At 44.2% G+C, this 17533-nt stretch overlaps 2 protein-coding genes across 2 annotated transcripts in view; both read left to right on the top strand.

Moving 5' to 3' along the window:
- Nucleotides 1–17533, top strand: part of LOC128819775 (ubiquitin carboxyl-terminal hydrolase 42-like) — an 88489-nt gene that overhangs the window by 51742 nt on the left and 19214 nt on the right. The gene's annotated exons all lie outside the window — the stretch shown is intronic.
- On the top strand, nt 3061–16354 carry LOC128819776 (G protein-activated inward rectifier potassium channel 1-like). The gene is made up of 3 exons (XM_054000118.1): nt 3061–3921; nt 10512–10728; nt 14274–16354. The coding sequence occupies exons 1-3, from the start codon at nt 3271–3273 to the stop codon at nt 14714–14716; spliced, it is 1311 nt and encodes a 436-aa protein (XP_053856093.1). The 5' UTR covers nt 3061–3270; the 3' UTR covers nt 14717–16354.

Raw genomic sequence — 17533 nt, forward strand, 5'->3', positions numbered from 1 at the left:
TGACAAAAATCTGCACTCAGTGAAGTGGGTAACCAATGGACAGACAGAAAGTGAGGGTCACTAAAAATCACAGCATGGCAGAAGATCTGCTAGGCTCTACAGAGGTAGGTTGGGTTTTTTCTAAGAAAATAAATGGTATTATTTAGGAAACAGGCTAGGAACAGATGAGTTTTAGATTGCAAAATACTGTAGTTGTTCAAACCTTAAAAGTCCTCAGCAGTAAGGACAGGACAATATTATTCACTTATCAGATGCAATACTAAGTAATAATTTAAAAGTATAGCTATATTGGACAGTCGAGCTCTTAGGAGTAAGACATCCTTTAAAAATATTTACTTATATGAAGACAAGTCTGCAGCACAGAACATTACTCTGAAAAGAATAACCAAGCTATTCACAAAACATGATGATTTTTTGCTCTACAGAATTTAATATATAAGTAAATAATATTTTATACAAAGTTATTCATATGTGATGCATCACTATGGTGATAAATGTAATTAATAAAGACAAAGAAGAAATGGTTCCCAGTATTCTAAGGTTCACCTAAACAAAGAATAATGTAAAAGAAAATAATATTTTCCATCTTCCAAGCTACAGAGCTGCTTTCATCTGCATCAATCACTGCTATGACTGTAAAAGTAGAGGAAAACTGCCAAATTTGTCAAAATAGAGTGACAAAGACATACAGAGACTTGTCATCAGGCAGCTTTGATCGTTGTTAAATAACTTTTCATTTAATTTGTAAAAATTAATGTATAAATCAAGTCATGTTTACACAAGTAATTGCTATTTCTTCTTGAAGTTGCCAATTCTACTTCTTGACACTTAAGTTCTTCACTGCAAATGGTTTAAGGTTTTACCATGGGTGGTTTTGCAGGTACAGTGGCTGCAATATTACTAAATGCATACAGTATCAGCTCGTTTCTTCAAATAAAAGTTGATCATTACAAGAACAGCTAGTAATACCTTAGCTGTCTGCTGCAGTTACCAGAAGAAAATCTAGCAAGTTGGTGTTTCTTGTATCCTTTGACTTTTTAAAATTGTGACAACTTTCCCTTACTATTTTACAAGTTAACAAAAAAGAAACAATGAAAAAGAAGGAAAATCCCATTAAATATAAAACCTACAAATTATCTGTGCACTTAGAGATTTAAACTTACACTCCTGTGCTCTGATGGCATCACTGAATGCAAATGCAGTCCTGTAACACTGTAGACCATTTTCATTGCATTGCAGTTGGAGGGTTATTTAAAAAAAAATCTTGAAATTGGGGCACAGTTTTTGTGATTTGTCAGTCATGCAGAATAACTCTATTTTCTTACAAAAATGGAGAATATAGAATTCTGTAGGTGAATGTGTTGCCCTTTCAGAGGCTGCTCTTTCTCATGACAACTACCCTTGCAAGAAGAAAGTACACAAATATTTCCCAGGTAAAAGCATGTCTTTTTTCTGCTCTTAATAAAATAATGAAGTGAAAAAAAAACAGTTTCTGAAAGAAAGCCTCCCTAAAATGTTGGAGATAAGAATCTCTGGACCTATGATTATGTTGAGGAGAGGAGAGGAGAGGAGAGGAGAGGAGAGGAGAGGAGAGGAGAGGAGAGGAGAGGAGAGGAGAGGAGAGGAGAGGAGAGGAGAGGAGAGGAGAGGAGAGGAGAGGAGAGGAGAGGAGAGGAGAGGGAGAGGAGAGGAGAGGAGAGGGAGAGGAGGGAGGAGAGGAGAGGAGAGGAGAGGAGAGGAGAGGAGAGAGAGAAGAGAGAGAAGAGAAGAGAAGAGAGAAGAGAAGAGAGAAGAGAAGAGAAGAGAAGAGAGAGAAGAGAAGAGAAGAGAAGAGAAGAGAAGAGAAGAGAAGAGAAGAGAAGAGAAGAGAAGGAGAAGAGAAGAGGAAGAGAAGAGAAGAGAAGAGAAGAGAGAAAGAGAAGAGTTCTAGGGGCTATTTTGCTATTTTCAGCAGCAGCTGAGTCAGATTGAAATACTGCTATTGGAGTCTGTAGAATTTACCTCTTACATATCCACTTTAGTTATGGATAAGGTCTTTTCCCCAAGTGTCCTGGTTTTGGCTGGGATAGCGTTAATTTAGTAGCTGGCACAGGGCTGTGTTTTGGAACTAGTGTGAGAATAATGCTGATAACACACTGATGGTTTTAGTTGTTGCTAAGCAGTGCTTATCCTAAGTCAAGGACTTTTATGTGTCTCATTCTCTGCCAGTGAGGAGGTGCACACAAAAGCTGAGTGGGAGAATAGCCAGAACAGGTTATGGGACTGGCCAAAGGATGTTTTACACCACAGAACATCACACTCTATGTATAAATTGCGGGAGTTACCTGAAAGGGGCACTGACAGGAGTTCAGGGACAGAGTCCTGCTATCAGTTGGCAGGTGGTGTGATTGTAGTGCGCATCACTTGGGTGTTTTTTAACCTTGCGTTTTTTACCTTGGGTTCCCTTGAGTTACCTTCGCTCGGCCAGACACCTCCGGCGCTGGACCCGCCCCGAGCCCCGGCTCTCCCCCCCCCCAGCCCCAGCCCCCAGCCCCAGCCCCAGTCCCAGCTCTCCCCAGCCCCAGCCCCGGCTCTCCCCAGCCCCAGCCCCAGCCCCCAGCCCCAGCCCCGGCTCTCCCCAGCCCCAGCCCCAGCCCCAGCCCTCTCTCCCCCGGCCCCAGCCCCTCTCTCTCCCCGCCCCCAGCCCCAGCCCCAGCCCCTCTCTCCCCCAGCCCCCAGCCCCGGCTCTCCCCCGGCCCAGCCCCTCTCTCCCCAGCCCCAGCCCCAGCCCCTCTCTCCCCCCAGCCCCCAGCCCCGGCTCTCCCCCGCCCCAGCCCCCAGCCCCAGCCCCAGCCCCGGCTCTCCCCGGCCCAGCCCCTCTCTCCCCCAGCCCCAGCCCCTCTCTCCCCCAGCCCCAGCCCCTCTCTCCCCTAGCCCCAGCCCTCTCTCCCCGGCCCAGCCCCTCTCTCCCCGGCCCAGCCCATCCCGGTTCACCCCGCCCCAGCCCGGCTCTCCCCGCCCCAGCCCAGCCCGGCTCTCCCCCGCCGGCTGCGCGATCCTGCCGCCGTCTGCCCTCTCAGGCCGCGGCTCCTCCGGCCCTTGTCCTGCCCCGCTGGCGATCGGGCAGCGCTGGCAGCTCCGCTCCCTCTCCCGCTCCGGCTCCGCGGGCATCCCGGTGCTCGCCGAGCCCTGGGGGCTGGCGGCTGCTGCGCGCAGGCAGCGCGGTGCGCTCAGCCCCCCGCCCCGCCGCATCCCCGGCGTGCCCGCGGAGCCCCCCCGGCAGCCGGCGGCATGTCAGCCGTGCGCAGGAAGTTCGGGGACGAGTACCAGGCCGTGGGCCTCGCTCGCTGCAGCGCCCGCAGAGAGCGGCAGCGCTTCGTGGACAAGAACGGGCGCTGCAACGTGCAGCACGGCAACCTGGGCGGCGAGAGCAGCCGCTACCTCTCCGACTTCTTCACCACGCTGGTGGACCTCAAGTGGCGCTGGAACCTGCTCATCTTCCTGCTGACCTACACGGTCGCCTGGCTGGTGATGGCCTCGATGTGGTGGGGCATCGCCTACCTGCGCGGTGACCTGCACCAGGCGCACGGTGACACGTACAGCCCGTGCGTGGCCAACGTGTACAACTTCCCCTCCGCCTTCCTCTTCTTCGTAGAGACCGAGGCCACCATCGGCTACGGGCACCGCTACATCACGGAGCGCTGCCCCGAGGGCATCGTGCTGTTCCTCTTCCAGTCGCTGCTGGGCTCCGTTGTGGATGCGTTCCTCATCGGCTGCATGTTCATCAAGATGTCGCAGCCCAAGAAGCGAGCTGAGACCCTCATGTTCAGCCGTGCCGCCGTCATCTCGCAGCGCGATGCCAAGCTCTGCCTCATGTTTCGTGTGGGCAACCTCCGCAACAGCCACATGGTGTCTGCCCAGATCCGCTGCAAGCTGATCAAGGTGAGGCTTGTGCGACACTGTGGGTGGCACAGGGCACCTGCGTGGCGGGTGGCGACACGGGCAGGGTGCGGGCCAGGCGCAGGGGTGGGCACAGAGGGCAGGAGCGTGGGGCTACTCCTGTGTAGCCCCTGCTGCTCGTGTCTGCTGGCAGCTCTGCCCTGCCCCGGGGCAGCCGTGCTGTCCCTTGGCATGAGGGTGAGAGGATGTGGCTGGGCCGCTGGGAAGGACTGTGGAAGGCTTTGGTGTAGCTCTCGCAGCAGGAGCCATGAAAGAGCCAAGCAGGCGTGGGGGAAAACTGTCTCAGCAGAGACCTCCCAGGGCGCTTCAGTGGATTGTGAGGCTGGCAGAAACCCAGTCTGGTCAGGATGGATGGATGTGTCAGGATGCAGGACAGCTCCAAGGACGGGTACTAAGGCATGCTGCTTAGAGATTATGGCTGGGAATAAAGATTTGATTTGTGGTGGTATTAAACTAGGATAAAGATCAACCTTCACCTCCTCTTCCTCTTGGGGAAACTTGGTGAGCTTTAGCTTGCAGTCCCTTATCCCAGTGTTCCAGCTGGTGACCTCACAGCATTTCAGAGGGATTGTATAAATGCTTTAGTGGAAACACCCTTTGATTGTCACCAGTATCTGTTTATTAATCACTGACAATGGCCAGTAGAATTCAGAATGCAAGAAAACTGGAATTCAAAGGAGATCATAATACAAAAAACCCCCAACCAACCAAAAAAAAACCAAAAAAACAAAACACAAAAACCACCCAACCAACCAACAAAACAAACAAAGCAACAGCAACAACAACAAAAAAAACCCAAACAAAAACAAACAAACAAAACCCCCAAACAAAAACCAAAAAGAAAAAACCCTAGAAGAGTTTGGCAGTTACAAGGGTCCAGAAGATAAATTGGGCTGGAGTGGAATGGAAGAAAAACACTGAAAAAGATTAAGCAATGTAGCATCTCACAGCAGCTGTGCCTTGTCAGGGAAGCATGCTTGGTGAGGAGCTCTGTCTGAAGCTCCTCAGCTGTCAGAAGCTGGATCCCAGTGATGACATTAATTTTGGGATATCATATTTTACTGTTACAAAAGTTCTGTGCTCTGTCTGGTAATTCTCTCTGGCCTTTTTAATAATCTGCATGAACAAGCATGAAGCAGTAGGTGATGGGGCAATGGTAAATATGAAAGGCTGTTGTCCTTGTTCTGTGCTGAATGCTAGACCGAGCTGTTAATTTTTCTTGCTACATAATACCACTGAAAATGGAGAATCTGCTAAGATTTAAAAAGAAGATGTGTGTGTGTGTGTATATATATGGGAACAAGCTGTGAGGAGTTACACTGGAGCAATTTTTGTAGGAATTGGAAAGCCAGCTGAACCATGGTTTTTGTTGCTTTATCCTCCAGAAATCTCCTCTAAAGTATTTAATTCTATCATTCAAAATGGAATGCAGATGAAAGTGGAATAAAAGTGGGGTCACATTGTCTTTTTACAGAGAGGGCAACTCATTTTCTTTTGAAATAAGACACCAAATATACAGCCTGAGGTCCTTTCTGCTGACAATTCTATTGCTACACAATGCTGGTATGCAGGTGACTGGGACAGAAAACTGAAGGACATTTGATGGACCTGCATGACCATTGTGTCTTAGGACAGCTGTTTTGTAGGCCAGACACTGAATCAGTGAGCAATTCTTGATTTCATTTTATTTGTATGATCATTATGCCCATGTGTTGTCTTCAAGCTCCTTTGTGACCTCTGACAAGCACCAGCTATGAACAGAAGATGATTTAAAATGGGATGTGCAGTAGCTGCCCCCTCAGTCCTCACTGAAAGGCGTGGTATTGGTTCCCATGTCCTCCTGTAAATCCTTGTCACTGAACTGGACACACCATTGGGAGCCCGTGGTGGCTGTTCAGATCACCCTTGAATTTCCATCAGCTGCTTTCAGGGTGCCTTGTGTGTCCTGTAAACTTAGGGTGAATGTGCCAGAATTGGTTTGCTGTCTTCAGCAGATCCTTTTTGTGGTTTGAGCTCTGCCCTCTGTACTTCCCTGCAGTGCTGCCAACAGCTGATCTTGCTACACTTCTCCTGCACCTGATCAGGTAGCCAGAATTTTCTTTTGTACTGGTGTCACACTGAAGGAATGTGAGAAACACACCACATTTTTGTATTTGAGCTAGGAGATCTGTTCAGTAGTGAATGTGGTGTTTTGCTGAGACCAACGGAGCTCTGAGGATTTATTTTTGTACAGTAACCTGAGTTTGTCTGAACAGCATTTCCTGACAGTGTGATACATGCCCTGATACATTCAGTGGGCTGCAATGGTGCTGCCACACTGGGCTGGCTTTTCTTTGTGTCCAGGGGCTGTGCAGCAGCATGGCAAAGTGAGACCATGCAAAAGTCTGAGGCTCTTTTTGGACTGAGTTGTGGAGAGTTTGGAAAACAGTTACAAGGCTAATTTTGTGTGTTTCAGCAAAAACTCTTCCAGAGACTCAAGTCTTTCTAGTTTACATAGAGTGCTACAGAAGCTGGGAAAAGCAAAATCCTAGGGCAAGAAATAGAAAAAAAAAAGCTATTTGGAACTAGCTGCTGAAAATGTACAGTTTCAAGTCCTGGACTTTTTAATGTCACAGTGAATTGTGTTTTTCTGCCTTGATTCCTGGACCTTTCTAGTGTGCCTAAGGCAGCAGCCACCAGTATGAAAATCAGTACTGATTTTATAAAACTCAATCACAGTACATATTTGTACCTTCCCTTGATGTGACTACATATGTCATTGATAAACATGATAGTGTTGGTGTGTAAAGTCATCTCTAGAGTGTTTCAGCTAGTATAGGACATTTTGATTCAGAAAGTTGAGGAATGTAAAATCATCAGAGACCATTTTCAACATGTGCTAACAATAGTTTTAAAAATACAATTGTGAAGCATGATAGTCACAGGGGTTTGGGTTAGTTCTTTAGGCTGTACTTACTAACAGCTTTAAGCAAGTTGAAAGCAAACAAAATTGTACCAGAAAGTTTGCAGATGGCAGGTGACAGGCATTGGAAATACGAAGACCCATTATATTGTGATTTCAAGAAGCTGATAAGTAGGGCAGAAAGTGAAAAAAAAATGGTTTTTAATATTACAGAATTGTTCAGATTGGAAGGAACTTCAGGAGGTTTGTGGGCCAACCTTCTGCTGAAAGTATGGTGAGCTAGGAGATCAGACCAGCTTACTCTGGGCTTTTTCCAGTATAGTTTTGGAAACCTCTAAGAAAAAAAACCCAAACTGCACAGTCTTGCTGGACAAGCTTTTCCACTGCTTAATTGTCCTCATGATGAAAATGTTTTTCTTCAATCCAATCCAAACTTCCCTTGTTTCAGCTTATACCTGTTGTCTCTCCTTCCTGTCAGGCACGTCTGTGAAAAGCCTGGCTCTGTCTTCTTGGTCACATTCCTCTCAGGTTCTGGAATGTTTGTTAGATCCCCCTCCACACCTTCTCTTCTCTGCTCTGAACAGGCCCAGCTCACACAGGGCATATTTACAAAATGGGGCAAGTAGACTAAAATAAAAAGTAGCAGTGATCCCAGGAATTATCTACAGTGGAGCTCCAGGTGTAGTGTAACGACTGAAAAACTCCACACCAACCTTCAACAATGGCATCAAAGTAACAAGATCATATTATTCCAGTAATATAAAATATAATAACACTTCTTGCAAGCTGATAGTCTGAGTGTGGGGGAGGAGCAATGAGTATGTACCAGTTCAGCATTTTCTAGATTTATATGTTTCTCCACAATGTGCTACAATATTAAGCTTGATGCTGCTGCATCTTTTGAGTCTCACTTTTTCTGGTGCAGTACTTAATTAGTCCGCCTGGATATCAAAATATAATTATGTGAGTTCTCTAATGAGTGAACTGTCAGAGGGATAATAATAATAATAATAATAATAATAAACTGCATAATGTCCAGTTAAAGGGGGATATGCATGTTTATGCATAAACAGGCTTTAGAAAAAAGCAAAGAGAATGAATAAAGGATAGGAGTGAAGATTTGAAGAGCATGATGTATTTGTTCAGACACTAAAACAGACTAAGTGGTGATGCAGAGGAAGTCTGCCTTGCAATAAAAACCAACACAAAGATCCAGTGGCAGAAAGTTAAAGACACAGGAGTCTTTTTTTCTTTTAAATTTTTTTCCCTCAGCTGTGAAGCAATTAACCTTTAGAGGAATTCTTTGACACCTTTAGATTATCCATCTCTGACCACATTTAAATTGCAAGCTAGGGCATTTCTAATTAATTGTGCCCTTGTTCAACATGTATTGATCTGCAAAATTTACTTGTCTTTGTGTTATGTGGATGATCAAAACAAAGAGTCACAAGTGTTCCTTCCAGACTTATTCCTGACATTTTATAGCACTCTGTCTTCTTGTTTTGTGATCCTTTGAGTAAAGCTGTAGATGTAAAACAAAGGTCACTGGCTAGGAGGCTGAACCTTTTGGGGCTATTAAGCTCTCTTCATTCAGGTTAACCTATTTTTATTCAACAAACAAGTTTCTTTTAAAAATCCTCCATGCCCTGCATAAATCAATCCTGTATGTAAGATACTGAATACCTCAAACACAACCTTCTGCTTTCTCCCAGATCTGTTACCTCTAATCATCCTCGTTGGATTTGTTTACTATTGAGTGGATTTGATCGAAGACTCTTCCACAAAAGAAAAATGGTGTGTAGATCAAACAGTTCTTGAGTCAGTCAGGCAACAGGTTGTGCAAAATTGCACGTTTTTGTCCAGGTAGATGTATTTGATGAAGCTTTGGGACAATTTGAGATTTAGATGTTGCTTCATACAGGTTTGTTACCTTGAAGCAAAGATCATACCTGGGCAATCAGTTTGTGCACCCACTGCAAGAACAGCTGCCAGGCAACAAAAGCAGTGTTGGTCTGCAGCCTGGCTCTGCAGCTTGCCTCAGGAGAAGGGAAAAGATGTTTTTGCAGTAGGCTGATTCCACCTTTGCATATAACAGACTGTCACAACTGCTAGGTAGCAGTAGTGTTGACTGCTTTTATCTCATAGCACTTTTTCCTTTCAGATCATAAATAATTTGTGAAAATGTTCTCACATGCAATCAGCTGATATTTTCTCTGTCTTCATCAGTAAAGGAGAAATTGACTCTTATCTTCCTGTGGAGGGGAGAACTTTGTTACTTAAGACAGGAAGAATGTTTCTTCCTCAGCAGCAAAACAAACATGTAGCACATAGAAATCATGGATTGTATTTATTAACGAGCTGGGCTCCAGCTGCTGCCTAGCTGGTTATGTAATCTCCAATAAATACCAGGCAGTTACAAAATCAGCATTTTTAAGGTCCATGTGAAGAGAGGAGACAATATGAAGATAGACTGTTTGCTTGGGGATTTTCTTTAAAGACAGAAACTTTCTTAAAAGAACACTAGTCAGACCCGAGTTGAGGGCAAAACTCCCGCCTTTGGTTTGCTCACAGTCAACAATGTTTCCAAAATGCAGCACAATTAAAACAATTTTTTTATTAATTTATTATAGTATAACTTATAATAATATTTATTTATGTATGATCAGTAGTCATCTTCTTGAATACTAAGTGCTTTTTAATCAAACAATAAACAGAAAAGATTTTAAATAAGATTTATCAGCTGTGCAAAGCTTCTAATTTTGGTGGGCAATTTCCACCAGAGACCTTCAAAACAATCACATGAGGAGCTGCCTGGCCAAGTGATGTAGTTTTTAGTTAGACTTTGAATACCATGAAAATTTGGAGAGAACCCTATGGAGTAGAGGGGAGCTACTATGTCAGTATTTTTCTTGGACCCATGAAATGATGGGAAGAAAAATGAGGCACTTAGCTTAATAATAAGTTCATTGTTAAGGTCAGTGCAGTAGGTGGTACACGCAAGGGATGAGAGCATCATCAGTGTCAGTTCAGGTGCTTTTGTGAAAATGCCACTTACCAGATGCACTGTACAATTACTGTGGTGTTTACCTTTGAGTTAGTGCATCACAGTGCCAAACAAAAATTAGTAACATTGAAAAATAATGGAACGTGAATTCAAATAACAGAATAAAATGTGCCCAGCTTGCAGATTGTGGTCTCGTTAACAGGAACTTTTGCCACAGGATATTCTTGTTGAACATCCATTAGAGGCATGTAGTGTGTGGTACATGACATTTTTGTCAAAAACAAATATGTATTAAAATATATATTAAAATATTAATATATATATACAATATATATAATATAAACAGATATTATAGAATATTAATTATATATTATAATATAGTAATTATTACTATTTTAATACAGGAATATATATATACACACATATATATATGTCACAATAAAGTTTGTAGGTGGTGATGAGATCTACTGGCATAGTAAGAAAAGTCAAAATTGGTCTTGCATAGCAGGCTCACAGTATTTAGCATTACTTACATCTCCATTATGAAGTCCCCAGACCTAGCTCATGTAGCTGATAATGTCATGGAAGAGGCAGGTTTAAACTTTACTGCATTGATTTTATGTTTTGCCTCACACAGTGATTACTAAATCATCTTTTTATCTTTAGTCCAGACAGACACCGGAGGGAGAATTCCTGCCACTGGACCAGTGTGAACTGGATGTTGGATTTGGAACTGGAGCTGACCAGCTGTTTTTAGTTTCCCCTTTAACCATCTGTCATGAAATTAACTCAGAGAGCCCCTTTTTCTGTCTCTCACAAAGATCACTGAGGAGTGAGCAATTTGAAATCGTTGTCATCCTTGAAGGAATCGTTGAGACCACCGGTAAGACTTAGGATAACCTACATACTCTGAATTTTAGTCTTTGTTTTCAGTGCTGGTATTTTTAGCAAGGCAGCTGCTAGTCCTGGAGGCTCCAGCATATCCTGCCATACGCTGCAGAGCTTCAGTGCCTCTCACCAGCCAATAGAGACTCCCTTCCCCACAGGCTCTGCATTGCCAATTCCCAAGGTGGCCAGCAAGGGACACAGCCTGCCACTCTTTGTGGAACAGCTCAACACTCTTATGAGGCTCCTGTTTTAAGGACCACCACTCTGAAAGAAAGCTGAACTTTAAAAGTTGCCAGCACTGCAAAATCCCTTTCAGCCTAGCTTGCACTGAATTGAATTGAGAGTAAGAAATCCACTTTTACAGCACAAATACAGACCTCATAGTCACAGAGATTGTAGGCATGTGTGGTTATTGACAAATATGAGAAGAGTTTTGTTTCTTTTTAAAATTTGGGTATGGTGTTGTCCAGGTGACAGCTGATTTTGTGGCCTTTTGTTTTGAGGACTCAACTCTTTTATGAATCCCATGAAAATGGGTTGCAGTTATATAAGGAGCTCTTCATCAACGATCCCTGAGTACTGTAAATTCCAAATCTTCAGTATGGTCATTAGAGTTCTGATCTTCCTTCTTCTTCTGATTTTTTAAACTTTAATTAATCAGAGAGCTTTCTTGTCCTTTCCACAAGATTAGCAGCTGCCTCATTCCTACCTTGGAAAAGGGGTGTCCCTATGGTGCAGCTGTGTGCAGTCATCTCTGTCTGATTGCTCTCCACACAAATACACAATCCACTGGGGCAGAATGCTCTTTCACATTGAGTGTGGCATCTTTAGATCCCTGCAGAGGCCTCATCTTACCCTGCAACTGAACCATTTCTTTTAGATAAGCATGCACTCATAACCTCCCTTAATGCAATTACCTGTCTGGATAGTTAAAGGGAGACATTTTACACGTGAGAATCCATGTGGCAGTAACCAGAGAGCAAATCAGAGTTTGGGCTTACTGACTGCTGATTCTGCCTCTGGAGACTGCCATGACAGGAAGTCTTAAAGTTCTGCTCACCTGGGATATTTGTATACATTTGTCATGGTTTGACACTGGCGCAATACCAGCGCCCCCATGAAAATGCACCTTCCCCAAATAAATGCTGTGAGATGTTATCAGGAACAGAGCAGAGCAGGCCCAAACTTAATAACAAAGGGAAAAAAAACTTTATTAAACTACTACTACTACAGAAAACACATAAACTAAATCCAGGATGAAGACCTTTTAAAACACCCCTCCTCCTCCCAATTCCTAAAACACCCACCATGAAACATCACCCGGGATTCCTGATCAAATTACCACCCTTCAGATAATCAATACTCAAACTATCAAGGGAGAGAGAAGTCTCTCTTGCACCACAGACCCCCCAGGAAACACAGTTGCCACCTCCTGTGTTTCCCTGTCACACATGGCAACCGCCCGGAGAAAATCTGCCAGTGTGACACTCTCCTTTCCATGTCACAGTGCTCTCACCACCGTGCATGGACAGACTGCTCATAGGGCTCCTTTAAGGATGCTTTGCCAGGGACCCAAAGGTACAACAGTTCAGCTTCTCATCTTGGGACTACAGTCCCCCCCATTTTCCCCTGGGGCCAAGGGTCCAAGAACAGAGATCATCTTCTTTCCCGAAGACAGAGGGCATCACCATTCCCTCCTCAGCTTTCTTCTGTTCTTGCCATTCCTGTGCTGTTCGAAGCTGAAACAGGTCTCCCTGGGTCACCACTGCATCCCCCTAAAATGCAGTCTCTATTGCAGGAGATTTTGGTTCAGTCCATGGCTAACAAGAAAAGTCCAGCCAAAAGCTACTTCATCATCTCCTCCCACCTAAATATTTCTTCTTCTAACATCTCAGGTCCCCTACTGTCTCTCTTCCACTACAAATCAAGGAGGAGTAATATTTTACAAAGCCCTCATTTCCTGGAAAGGGTTAAAAGTTCAGACTCCCTGGACGGCTGATATCTCGGTCCAGTGTTCCATCTCCCACGCTGGACATCATCCCCCTCCTTCTCCTTCTCCTCTGCCGGCAAATTTCCAGGTGCCACCAGGCTCTCTGTCACTTTCCCTTTGTAGGGGGGGGGGGAACAAAGGCATCTCCACTTCTCTCCACCCTTCCGTCCAGGAGCTGGCTCGGCTCCAGACCCTCAGCCCCTCGGCCTACCTGGACAAGGCCGCGTGGCTTCCCCTTCCCCACCCAGCCCATGGCTGGGCAGGGGAGAGCCTGCACTCTCTGACGACCGGAACCAAAGAGACAGTTCCCCTGGGAGTTCTTGCTTTTAACCCCCTGTGTTCTCAGAGGCGTGTCCATACTTTCAGTGGTCACTCCAGGTGCCAGTATCCAAACCTGACCACTCATTGGTTTGACCCAACTTCCTGAAAAAAAACTCACTTCCATGTTAAACCACGACAAAATTATTGTGAGTGCTGTTGTGGTGCCATGGTAACAGATTTGCCAGCTTTGTTAGAACACATTTTAGCTGTGAGTTCACACACATAAATACTACCAATGATGTATTTTGCACTAAGTAGAATAAAATCTTCAATGAGTTCACAATGCCACCTGTGTCTGAACATGGAAGAGCTTCAGTGTCTCTGCACAGCTTTTGTCTTGACATACTGTTTGGAGAAAAAGTAACACAACCTACAGCAAGATTACATTTTTTATTTGGCATTATTTCCCCCAACACCTGATCCTTGCCAAAGGATTCTGTAATGTTGGATTATACTCTTTTCTGACTCAGAGATGGGGCAACTGAGAGGTGTTTTAAAAGCTTTTATTCCATTTTCAGTCTCATGTGAAGGGTGAGACAATACAGATGTTGTAATTCACACCATCACAATCAGAAGCCAACCATTTCCTAATTACTACACACTGTAAATATTTCTTAGCTTATCAGCTTTAGCTACACCATGCTGTGAATGCCTTAAAGCCAATCATCTAAAATTACCCCTTGTGGGTCTTACCACAATGTATCTTTCATAGTTCTGTTTCTCCAAAGTATCTAGTCTTTTTTGTAAGGTCAGCTTTTGAAACTTGTTTTGAGAATTTTCTATAAATTCATTTCCCACACTGTAAGCCTCTGGCAAGCAATAGTTCTTTCTCCCAAGAAACAGAATTACTTACTCTCTCAAGTCTGAATTGGGATTGTTCAGCCTGGAAGAGGGAAACTTTGGGATGACCTAATTGTTTCCAATACTAGACACAATGAAGAAAACTAATTCTGTCCCAGCTGAAACCAGCACACAAGCTAATACTGTTTTAATTTTACATTTTGCTATGGCTTGGTTGCAAGTCTGCAATATTTGCATAAAAATCGAGTCAGTCAATTAGAGGCACTCCACTGACTGTCCGAAGATTGTCTAGGAACAATTGCCCCATTTTATAGTTTATAAAATTGTTGGCTTGCAATTGATTTTTATCTGCCAGCCTTGTCATGTACTTTTGGTCTCATGTGCCAGTCTGCTTGCTCACGTTGGATTGCTCTTGTCCATTTGCACAGGAATGACGTGCCAAGCCAGGACCTCGTACACAGAAGATGAAGTCCTGTGGGGTCACAGGTTCCTCCCAGTAATGTCTCTGGAAGATGGTTTTTTCCGTGTGGATTATTCTCAGTTCCACGCCACCTTTGAAGTCCCCACTCCTCCTTACAGTGTTAAAGAGCAAGAAGAAAACCTGTCCCAGTCATCTCTCTTGAATAGTCCTTTTGATAAGAAAACCAGAAGAGAACAGGTTTGTCCACTTGACTGTGCTGATGTTACAGGAGAGAAGAACAAGCTCCCTGCTAAACTTCAGAAGATCAGCTCTAGGAAGGAAGACCTTCCACCAAGAACCCTGAGAATGAGTTCCAGTAACACAGAGAAGACTTTCAGTACTGGAGATCTCTTGAAAATTCAAGAAATAAGTCCCATCTCTGATGGTGAAGACAGTGATAACAGGATGTAGCTGGAAGCCTTAAAAATAAATGCCAAGGCTCTGACTCAGTCTACTAGCGAGCTGGAGTTGCAGAAAGATTTTCCAGGTATGGGCACTCTAGAGGAGAAATTGGAAGATAATTTTCCTGCCAAACTTTGAAAAATGAACTCTGATTGCTTCTTTTAAGAGCTGGAGAAACAGAAGTTGTTGCTGATAAACTGCATTTGAGACTGCTGCCCTGGAAGAGTTGTTTCGCAGTAAAGTCACAACTTGGCTTTGCTGCTTTCAGGAAGAATGCTCCTTTTTCTATAATTGTTCTGTACAGATCCAATTTGGATAGCATAACAGGACTTTGAGGGGCAGTATGGTTACCCTGTCATGCCAAAGAGATTCTTACCCTGATGATGCTTATCAGCATGCTCATTGCAAATTTACCCTGTCTTCCATGTATGCAATGCTTTTTCACAAAGCAAGGATCAGATCCTTAGTCACACAGATGGAAGCAAGAAGGGTGTAACAGCAGCTGAAACCTGGTTTTGTGCAGCTCAGGTCCTGGACTGCTCCTGATGGGCAGAACAGCAGAACACAAGAGGAATATGTGACACTGCTCAGTCCTAGTCCAGTTGTCTCTCAGTGATCCTTTGGAAAGAGGCTTTCCTGGCCCATCCTTCTTTCCCAGTGACTGTGGCACTCCCTCTGTGCTCCCACTGTCTCATCCATGGTCATTCATGTAGAGGAAGCAGTGTGCAATTACCATTTGGGTTATTTGACCCACATGAGCTCTTGTAAACATGAGGATCTTCATCCTGTCCAAAATTAGACCTCAGCATTTGATTTGGTGGATCACATGCTGAATTTTAATGGCCATATCACCACTCACTGTGAAGGAAACTTGAGATCAGTAGCTCAGCTTCTTGGCATGTTTTATATTGCAACTAAATTACATTTCAGTTTGGAGATATTGTAAGTAAATAAATAAAAACAAAGTGCTAAATAATGCTCAGTCATCACACATCTCAGAGTTTTACTAATGAATGGTAGTCTTTGATGTTGCTAATTTTCATTTTGTTACATTTGTCTTCTCCGTTTATATATGATTCTCAGTAATTTTGTAGATTTGATATTTATTGCTATTCGGCTCAATCCACCTCTGTCTGTGAGAGGCTTTTTCTTTCCTGGTTGGTAGTAATTATAAACACACCCTGCTCTTTTGTAAACAGCATTCAGTAGCTCAGCATACAGGGTGCTCATCACCAGAGCACTCTCCAATAGAAGGATCAAATTCTGCTCTTGTTATTTGGACAAAATTCAGTCAGATTTAAAAAGGCAGTGGCCATATTGTTTGGCAACGCATTCCTTGATGGTAAAGTGATGTATCCAAGCTAGGAATAGCTTGGCTTACAGAACTCACTATTTCTTGCTTTTGATCTGTCTACTGTGTGAAACTAGAAAATGCTATTTTATGCAGGGATAAGATGTGCTGCTTGTTGTTACCTGTTCTCAACATGAATTTCAACAATGTATATGTGCTAAAACCTGTATTTTCATTTATCAACTGTATTTGTATGGAGTACTTAGATGACAGCATGAAGTCTTAAATGATGATGACTCTCCCTACTCTCCAGAACTGCCAAAATTAGTCTAAAATAAAATTACATCCGCCTTGGGTCTCAAGCATTCTTTACTCAAATGTGCATGTGTGTGTTGGCAGCAGAGCAGCTCCAGGAGATGAGGCCCCATCCTTGGGCACACTCCCCCTCTGCTGTGAGGCAGGAATTTGGGGGGCTTCACCTGCTTGGGGGCTTCCCTCCCTTTGGGGGGCTGTGGCATGTACCTATGTAAATGGCATTATTAGATTGGATTATTAGATTATTAGATCAGCAAGGTGCTGCTCAGGGCAGTTTCACTCATTTTGTGCCTTCTTTTGGGGGTGAGTAAAAATGGGGGGCTGGGGAAGCCTGGGAGGGGGTGGGAGCACCCCAATGTCACTGGGACAGTGATGATGTGGTGGGGGAGCAGGTGAGTCATACAGGGCCCCTCCAAAAAAAGGGTGGTTACAACCCAAAGCAGCATAAAAAGGGTTCAAAAGCAAACTGCATTGTAAAAAATAAAAAAGCCAGCTAGTCCTCTAACACCCTTCAGACTAAACCAGCTGACACCTCCAAGAGAATAGAAAATAAACTGGAGGGTACCTGTGTGTGAATATATCTTGATATAAGAAGCTGTGCATGATTAAGAGAATGTGACAGTACATTGAAAGGAAAGCTCTTCAATGGTGTTGTTGATATCCTTTGATGTGAATGTGAAACCCAGCAACTGTTCCCTTTTGTTTCCAGATAAAAATTTCTTTGTTTTGCCTGCTTTGCATACAATTCCCTTTTCTATCTTTGCCTTAACCTCCCTTGCTTTGCCCATCCCTCCCTTCTCTTTCCTTGCCTTGCAGACCCTTCTCTTGCCTTGCCTTGCATATCCATCCCCCACTGTGACTTACCTGCCCCTTTCTTGCCTGACTTGCTCTGCTCTGCTTTGGGGAGTGCTTGGCTCTTGACCAGATGATGGTGTGCAGTGCTTTTGGAATGGCACACGGACCTTCCCAGGGTGACAGAGACCTCAGCCTTGCAGGTACAGCCTCAGAAGCAGAATGAGGAGAAGAAGACAGAAAACACTTCAGCACACTTAGGAGATTTTGATATGTTTTAACTTCACCTAGAAGATAACCTGGTGTTTGCTTTCCCACCTTGGCACAGAGATACGGCTTCCTCAGAGAGTGGTAAGGATCTCAGTAGGGGAACATGAGGCACCTTGCCAAAATATTCCTTGTGTGTTTGACAGATGTGGAGTCAGTCT

Source organism: Vidua macroura, chromosome 27 (genome assembly GCF_024509145.1).
Source record: "Vidua macroura isolate BioBank_ID:100142 chromosome 27, ASM2450914v1, whole genome shotgun sequence".
Classification (NCBI taxonomy): Eukaryota; Metazoa; Chordata; class Aves; order Passeriformes; family Viduidae; genus Vidua; species Vidua macroura.

What these genes read in the sequence shown, in the direction of transcription:
- LOC128819776 (XM_054000118.1), top strand. Translation starts at nt 3,271, where the DNA reads ATGTCAGCCGTGCGCAGGAAGTTCGGGGACGAGTACCAGGCCGTGGGC. An exon ending in TCCGCTGCAAGCTGATCAAG is followed by an intron (nt 3,922 to 10,511) that starts GTGAGGCTTGTG and finishes TTTTATCTTTAG; the next exon opens with TCCAGACAGACACCGGAGGG. An exon ending in AGGAATCGTTGAGACCACCG is followed by an intron (nt 10,729 to 14,273) that starts GTAAGACTTAGG and finishes CCATTTGCACAG; the next exon opens with GAATGACGTGCCAAGCCAGG.